At 42.9% G+C, this 9,202-nt stretch overlaps 1 protein-coding gene across 1 annotated transcript in view; it reads left to right on the forward strand.

The window, feature by feature from the left end:
- The window catches only part of poc1b (POC1 centriolar protein B), a 50,799-nt gene extending 44,168 nt beyond the window's left edge, over positions 1-6,631 (forward strand). The window contains exons 11-12 of the mRNA XM_061035990.1: positions 4,636-4,947; positions 6,224-6,631. Of these exons, the coding sequence (XP_060891973.1) occupies positions 4,636-4,947; positions 6,224-6,382 (471 nt within the window). The 3' untranslated portion in view covers positions 6,383-6,631. The remainder of the gene's footprint in view (positions 1-4,635; positions 4,948-6,223) is intronic.
- Positions 6,632-9,202: the final 2,571 nt, after the last annotated feature.

Consider the following 9,202-nt stretch of genomic DNA (forward strand, 5'->3'; position numbering starts at 1 on the left):
CTCAAACTCTATCCTGCATTGTCAGACCTGAACCCTTCCTACCTTCACATCAGATGTTCTGGTCATTTTTTTACATCACCTTTCTGAACCGTTTGTTGTTATAAAATACCATATTGGTACAAATTTGTTCAAGATGATGTGTGGTATACACAGAAAGTATGGTGGATATTTTTATGAACAATGATTGAAAACAGCCTGCACTAGCCTTGGACAACTCTGTTAGCGAAAGGCTTAAATATCCAATTGAATGTATCCATTAATCTGATGTCACATAGATTAGTTCAGAAGTGGCACTCAGTTATTGCAGTCGTGCTCTCACCTTTTCTACATTCACCGCATTATGGTCAGCGCGTGAACACAGCCAGAGCTCGGCATCATGAGGGGCAGGCAGTTTGAATATTAAACATCACGAGGCAGAAGAGCCCATCTGTGTCTCCTCCAGCGCAGACAGGATGCTCCGACCAACGTGACAGACCACCTTTATGAGCCGTGTTCAACCTTCTGATTCAGATTTACAATTTAGATTTCAGCTATTTTGTGTCACCCAAAAAGTAAGCCTGACCTACAGCACGAAGTATGCAGCATAAGAGTCACGTCTGCTGATATATCAAAATGTTGCAGATGTATTTGTGCTCTCTGTCATTTGCTCATGGCTGCTTTTGGTTAATAATATGACTGACTTTTTTTTTAAAGATGCAGTATCGAACAGCAACCTTACTTTTCACTGTTAACTATAGGAACAGTTAATGTAAAAAGTCTGACTGACACAGAGGATTTTCAGTAATAAACATCAGGTCGTTTTTTAAAAGATGAGTATGGAAGTCAGGTAGAGCAGAGGAGGTGGAGAGGAAAGGCTCGACATCAGAGAGGCCCTTCAATTAAGATCAAACAGCTTCTTTATGTGAGGGTCACAGTGTGCGAGCGGTCCTGCCAAGTGAGAGAGAGGAAGCTAATTCTGGAGCTGATGCTAATCATGTTTTTTGATCAGACATCTGTGATTTGATGTAGAAATAGAAGGAAGGACTCCTTTTTTCATCTGTTTCCTCCGCAGGATCCTTTTGGTCGTAAAACATCACAGCTACTGTTGTGACATTTTGAAGAGAGCCGCTCTTCTCGTGACATCGCCGTGTTAGGTAAACCGTCTGCGAGTCACACGAGTCAAGTCCTCACCCATCTCTCGGTTTGCCTGTGATTATTAGTCTGCTACTAAAACAACAGCAACACTTAGGCCAGTTCTGTGTATGGAAAAAAAACGTACCCGAGTGTTACTTTCAAGCATGCACTCAAAACTCCCCTTTAAAAAAAAAAAGAAGTAGCATTTAGGTAACATTTGAATACAAAGACAAACGCTGCATCAGTACTACTTCATGTACTCTAATAACACCACATTTTCATTTTTTTTCAAGATTTATTTTCGGGCTTTTTGTGCCTTTATTGGAGAGATAGGACAGTGGATGAAGCTGGAAATCAAGGAGAGAGAGAGATAGAGTTGGGAATGACATGTGGGAAAGGAGCCCTAGGCCGGATTTGAACCGGGGCCGCCCGCTTGAAGGGCCGCCCTCCATACATGGGGCGCACACACTAACCACTGAGCCACCAGCGCCTCAACACCACATTTTCTATCCAGTGAATAATGTGGAAATGTGTCTTCATGTCATACATTAAGCATTTCATTTGAAACTAAATGTATTGTCGTAGAGCTAAACTGCACAGAGCCTCTGTATCTCAAAGAATATACAACAGCCCTTCATTCCCAACGCCACGTCGACAACATGCACATTGTGTCCTCACGACCGTCAGTGGGGGCACTGTCACGTCACTCCCACGGCCCCCTTATGATCACAGCGGATACTTTCTGCTCTGCTGTGCTCTGCCACCCGAGCCTCACCACCCACTCCTCTCCCATCGCACATGAAACCCCTTGGCTGGCACAACGCCATCTCCGCATTCCCGTCACTACTGACCGCAACCACTGCGAGCCGTGACCCCCCTGGCATTCCACAGCGAAAAACAGAGATTACATGATGTCTTCTGTTTTTAAAAGTACGATCTTAGCTCCATGTGAGTTTGAAGTAATATAGTTCATCTCCTGGTAAAGTTGTTTTTGCACAAATATTTTCTCTGCAGCTTCTGTCAGGTTTGCCGTCGATAATTAGGCTTTAGTGAGTTCATTCAATTCACAGAGTGCCTACATTCTTCTATCTTGACTTTTGGTTACATGTTCTTGCCAAAATCTTGACATTTTCTTTTCCAGTAAGCACTCGACCATAAAGCCCATCATCCACTATTTTTTTCAAAAGACTGATGTTACGCTTACCTCTCTTTTTTTTGCTGATCGATTTTAGTCCTCTAGAGTCTTTGGTGTGAACTTTGTCATTCAGTGTCTGATTCACCCTGTATAGCGCTGACTATAAAGACTGCAGAATATTACAATTGGCCAATCAGAAACTTTCAAGACTTTACTGACTTTAAATCTCAGAGTTTGTGTGTTTATAGGTTTCACTTAGCTCGTATGTTTGCGTTCAACACTCAGGCCAGCGGGGAAATCCTGCCTGTTAATGTTTGATTGCCCCCAAACTTCCTGGCGGGGGGGTTGGGGGGTGGGGGTGGGGGTCTGCCTCGGTTGTGTGTAAAACGAGCTGAGCAGATGTTGGCCAGATGTTGCCAAGGAGGAGTGATGTGAGGGGATAAAGAGAGAAGAAAATAAAGAGAGCAACAAGACTAGATAGCAAGTAAGACTTGCCAGCCACACACTGACAGCTTTGTTCACCTCTACTCAGAAATTAAGCATAACCCTCCCTCCCCCCCTCCCGCCTTCCTTTCTTTACACACACACACACACACACACACACACACACTCATGTTCTCTTCCTCTCCTCCTCCCTCCATCCCTCCTTCCTCTCCTGCCTCCCTCCGCGCTCTCTTTGAAGTGTGGACAGTGTGCAGGAAGCAAGCCGGAATCGATTGCTCCATGCATTAGGCCAAGAATGTGTGACACCCTCCTCCTCTTCTCCCTCCTCTTCCTTCCTCCTCCATCCTCCTGACACATCCCTCATTTTTTTTCACCTCCTTTTCCCCATACACCACCTGCCGCCCTAAACCTTTATACAAAACCTGACTATTATTTTGGGATATATCCCAACATTTCTTCACTTCAGTCTCGACACTGATGTAGTCCAGCTGTTTAAAGAGTCTCTGCTAATGTGTGTGAATGTTCAACTAAAAACTAATGCTGATGTCTTAGGTAGGTCGGAAATTATTACTTACTTGATTTATTTGAAATGAAATTATAACTGTACACTTTAAATAATTTTGTTACTGATCAAGTAATACCACCTGTCTCCAGGTCCCCGCTACATACATGTGAGCATTGTTGATTTTCTCTGTTTTACTTCATTATGTGTTGAGTGCTTTTCTTATTTAGACTCAAGGACACAGACACGGGGATAGGGCTGGAAAGTTAATCCAATTTCAATTTTGTCTTCCCACGATCATAAAAACAAGATCATCAAGGTGCATGTGCATGTGTGAATCGATATAAATATGAGGTCACGCTCAGTTGTCCCTGTCTGGAAAAAGTGATGAATGACTTCAACTTGTCCCTGGTTAAACTGAACAGCATGGTCCCTCACTTTGTTCAGTCTCCATCGCCACATGTCTCATTACACTCCATTTCTCAAAACACATTTCCAAGAAAAGTAAAGATGATTAAAAAAAAAGTCGTAGTTCTTTTTTTTTTTTTTTTCTTTTTTTTTTTTCGATCTGTGGCTTTAGCTCTCCAGGCCTTGGATTACAAAATAACCTTGTGAACTTGTGTTGAGCCAGCAGGTTAGTCAGTCGTTCAGAAAGTCAGTCGTTAAATCAGTAATCCAGCAGTGTGAGTCATCGCCCTCCTTCAGTCTGCCGAGTTAGAACAGGCTCAAGGCCTCTCCACACGACAAAGAATCAGGAGGGATGTTGTGCTGGCTAACCCTGAACAGCTTTATTTATCACTATTTCCATGTCAGCCTGCGTAATTACACTTGGATCTCTGTACATTTCAAACAGGGAAGTGACATAACATGTATGTTTAATATTGTTCATGGTCTCTTTACAGTAAATTACTTTTGCTAAGTTATTATTTGAGAGGGTTTTACTTTATTTAGATAGGAGATCTGAAGAGAGACAGGAAATGTTGGGAGGAGAGAGTGGCAAAGGGCCGAGGTTGGTTTCTAACCCATGGTCACTGCTTCTGTACGGGGGCGTGAAACATAACCGCTAGGCTATGTTAAATATTTTTAGACATTGAGGGTGGTTTATATGTCTGGTCTATTGTGACAATAATTACACTTACATTATATTCAGAAACATCTGGAATATCTGGTCCTTTGTCATTTTTTCGCTGCCTGTCAAAATTTCCAACAGGCTGTTGAAGGATATTGGGCGTTAAGGGGCATCTTTAAAGATATTACATGTGTCACAATGTTGATAGTGTTAGCTTGGCATTTGGTTTGCAGGCAAACTTCATGGCGGGCCTATATGTGCAGCACGTAAGGCAAAAAGGTGACACCTGTAGAACGGGCGAGGAGCAGAATGCACCACAACTCAATCAACTAAAAAAAAGAAAACATTCTTGCTCTGTCTTTTGCTCTGCAGCTCTTCAATGGTCAAACACACTCATTCCCCCTGCAGACCGCCACCAACAGTCAGCACTCAAACGGTTTGCCGCCGTGTCACATGGCCACTACAAGAGTGGAAGGATGGATGGGAGAGGAAAGTGTCGGTTGGACGGGTGCCGCCGCCGCCACCGGGAGCCAGACAGGGGTCAGCGGGGGAGGGAAAGGAAGGAGAGAGGAAGATGAAGAGGGGAGAGGGCATACACAACCACTAGAAGTCGTCTCTGGTCATCCATCAAGTCTGGACCTGACTCTACAGCACATCGTGCAACAGTTGGATATTCTCACACAGGTCAGTGAAGTAAAGTGAAGTCCCATACTGTCGATTCAAGTCAGCAGCAGAGTGTGAAATCACCAGAAAAGAACATTAACAGTATATGACATTGTGCCAAAACAGGCTATAAACACCCCCAGACAAAGATATGCATAAAAAACAAACAACACAGAAGACAATAAAAGAAGGTTTTGACTATTTTAGATCTAAACCACGTTTACATTTTTTGATTAGATGGTTATAAAAACACCTTTCATTGCCATCACACCACACAGCAGCTTATATTCTGTTGTTTGCCAGCAGACGAAAGTGACAAGGTGGAACCTTCACAGAATACAAAGCAGTGAAGTCTGATGAATTGTTTTCCCCTCTTTTGTGTTCAGACTAAAATGTTGTTCTGTTTCTATTCGTGACAAAATGCCTTTTGAAGTATTTCCTGCATTTCTGCTTCCATCTTTTTTTAAAAAGGTATAATTACTTAAATGAAACTTCAATTACTTGAAAAAAAAAAACCACATACCATTTTCACCAATCAATGTCACCATAATTTTCCATTATTGTGGCATGGATTTTTTTTCAAGGTCTTCAGACTTTTCACTGCTCCTCTGATTTTCCACGTCCACAACTCTTCTCTTAAGGCTTCCACACTTGCAGAAAACTCCTGAAAAACTCCTGATATTTGCCGTATGTGTGAACGCAAACAGTCAAATATTTCACTCAAACTCCCACCCCTGGAGTTTCTCCTTTCAGACCCCTAGTATGTTCTCTGTAGCAAGTCCGAGTGAGCTGATGTGAGAACACAGCAGAATATTCTCAGGAGAATTCACCTCGAGCCAATAGGAGAGAGTGGTGATGTTTATATCCTGTGACTGGAGTCAGTGCATAGACTTAATGAACGAGACCGCTACGATCTCTCTGCACGTAATTAAACAGCTTCATAATGTTTTCTGTTCAACAGAATGTTGTTCGCCGCTATTTTGTTGATAGTCTGATTCTAGCATTGATATAAAGGCAGATATTCTCATTATAGCGTTGTGTAGCGGACTCTGTTGCTTCGTCTGCTACTTCTGCCTCGTTTTTTTTATAACACGTCTTACCCCTCAGGAGACCCCCTGCCCCTCCCACCTGACAGGGACTGTCTCCTGCTGAGAGGAGCATATGTGAATAGCCAGGTCAGGAGAGTATCTGGAGCAGTCCTCCTGATATTATCTAGATATTTTAAGGGGTGCATATGTGAAAACGGCTTGTGACTGCTTTCTCATTCCCTTCTTTTCCCACATCCTCAAACGCACAGACGGTTTCAGTGCTGGAGGAGCGTCTCACCCTCACTGAGGACAAGCTGAAGGAGTGTCTCCTCAACCAGTCCCAGATTCTCAAAGACGTGCAGAGGTCAGAGGAGAGGCGGAGGACGGAGAGCGAGGAGTCGGATGGATCGCCTGAAGATTTCACATGAGGACCGCGGAACAGACACAGACTGCACTGCTTACTCCAAAGACTGCTCAAGAGCGTGTGTGCTTTTGTACATATATATGTGTGTGTGTCTCTATGAGGTTTCTGATGTCCACTTAGGTGGTCTCTCTCAGGGGTCAGTGGGTAAATCAGGATTTGGGCTGTGTGTGTGTGTGTGTGTGTGTGTGTGTGTGTGTGTGTGTGTGTGTGTGTGTGTGTGTGTGTGTGTGTGTGTGTGTGTGTGTGTGTGTGTGTGTGTGTGTGTGTGTGTGTGTGTGTGTGTGTGTGTGTGTGTGTGTGTGTGTGTGTGTGTGTGTGTGTGTGTGTGTGTGTGTGTGTGTGTGTGTGTGTGTGTGTGTGTGTGTGTGTGTGTGTGTGTGTGTGTGTGTGTGTGTGTGTGTGTGTGTGTGTGTGTGTGTGTGTGTGTGTGTGTGTGTGTGTGTGTGTGTGTGTGTGTGTGTGTGTGTGTGTGTGTGTGTGTGTGTGTGTGTGTGTGTGTGTGTGTGTGTGTGTGTGTTGGGGAGGATGCTAACATCTTTTCTCTGTGTCTTTCTTCACTTCTTAAATATGTCCAGCTGTACACCGTAGCTCAGTCTGACTGGGACATTCCACTTGTGTGTGTGTGTGTTATGGGTGTTACATCCATCGAGGACAGCTGCAGCTATGAAAACAGACGGTGCGTGTCTGCTGTATGACCTCTCTTAATGTGTGTGCATGAGTGTGTGTATTAACGTGTGTGCATTTGTGTATTAGCAAATGTTTTATTAGCAGTCGGCTGTGTATGCAATAACACAAGTCCTTTGCATTTTTGTGTCTGTTTTTTTTTTGTCATTTTAAAATGAGCATGTGCTCTATAATGCATCAATTACACATCACATAAAACAGGTTTCATATCAATAAATGAGATACAATACTGCATAAATGTTTATTTTGCTAACTCCAAATTTGTCACCATGACTTTACCCGGACTTTTTCCTGCAACACGCCCCTCGGTAAAATGTTAGCAGGAAGGTGGAGTGAGTGTGAACTCGGCAGGTAATTATCAGGACTACTTAACAAGAGCTAGCAAGCGGGGTTGATGAAGTTTACATTATCTGATCGGTGAACAACCGGTGCAATAAATGTGCACATAGTGAAGCTGCTTCATCTACTTTTTTCTGCTTGCAATTTTGATTTTTACCACAATTATGATGATGATATTAATACATCCAATAATGCGTAGTTTTTTTTTTTTTTTAACTGTCATAGCAGGCTTTTGCTTCATCCACAAGTTCCGAGTCATCCTTTTGCGTCCTGCCTCCTGAGATCCCCCCCTCCCCAGTTTATCAGATGATTGTCCAACAGGGAAGGTCTCCTGCTGTGAGGTGAATATGTGAAATGGGTTTATCATTAGTTTATTGTATGCCCTGAGTCTTCATTAAGCAGATTTAAAGTCATTTCCATATAAAATATTGACCCTATAGTGCATTCAAATGAACAGAGAAGGTCAAGTGCAATGTCACTTATTATTAGTTACTTTGACATTTTCACCCACTGAAGTATCTTTAGTCTGCAGTTTTCTTCAACACTAATGTTTCTGCTGTAATTATCATTGTTCTGCTGGTCATTGTCTTCCATAAAGCCATGTAACTCCATGATGTTATCTTGTAAAGCTTGTTCGTGTGATACGTGTCATTGGGCCTCTCGTCTCTACCGCTGACTGTGAAATGTTTTGTCTTGCCTCCACCCAGCGTGGCGACTTTAGCTGTTTATGTTTTTCCAGCGGCGGACATATGGTGAGCGATGCGGCCGGCTCGGGAGGAAGCTGTAAAAAAAAAAAAAAAAAAAAAAAAAAGCCACACAAAGAGGGAGCTCTCCGCTGGCTGCTGTTTGCTCTCCTCACCACATCCTTCGCTTCCTCTCTGGCTTTACTGGTTTTCCTCCTCCTTACTTTTTTCTTTTTTCTCTTCCAGTTACATAAAGTGCAGCGGCCTGCTCAGAGAAGGGACCGGTTCTGGTAAAGACATTTGACCTTAAAGGACATTTAAAAAAGGGAAGAGGAAAGTACAAAAAAATAACTCCAAAACTCATCCTGCTGTTTTTATGTTTTGGGAGATTTATGCCATTGTCTTTCCAACTGTGCTCACATATTATATTGTATCTATTAGGGCAGGCTTTCCCAACCATTGGGGTCCTGAACCCACGTGGGGGGGCATGGAATTCACATGGAACTTAAATATACTGTAAATGAAAATATGTTGCACACAGGCTTCTGTGGGCCATAGACAATGCCAAAACAAGAAACATGCAGAGTCTCTGTTTCTGTTGTCCATTGTGCAGAAATCTCATCCCAGCCTTTCTTCCCCTGTCCACAATAATGCACATGAAAAAGCCTAAATGTGCTCTAAGATTAATGTTTACTTGCAACACAGTAGAAAAACTATTATATGATTGAAAACAAACTAATTTGACCAAATAGCTGTATGTGTTTTGGATGTGTGGGGAGTTGTGTGGGTTCAAAGTGGGGTGAGTATAGGGACAAACAATGGACAATAAGTTCATCTCAACTCGTATCTGCTTTTGATAAAAATGTTCAAACATATATTTCTCTAGTTTTTTGAGGCTTTGGCCCCCGCTATACTGAAAAGGCTTCAACCTAGACCTAACCAACCAAGCTAACATTACAGCCTCCATCACTACAGAAAACACAAACCACTGCACACACAAGGTCAGCTGCAGCCAGAAACCACTTCTGTTCCTGCTTCACTGACATGTACACCAAGAGCATGATGGGATATAATCACCACAGTGATGTAACTGTCCTGTAAGTATCAAGACGTCAATG

Source organism: Labrus mixtus, chromosome 4 (genome assembly GCF_963584025.1).
Source record: "Labrus mixtus chromosome 4, fLabMix1.1, whole genome shotgun sequence".
In the NCBI taxonomy this organism is placed as follows: domain Eukaryota; kingdom Metazoa; phylum Chordata; class Actinopteri; order Labriformes; family Labridae; genus Labrus; species Labrus mixtus.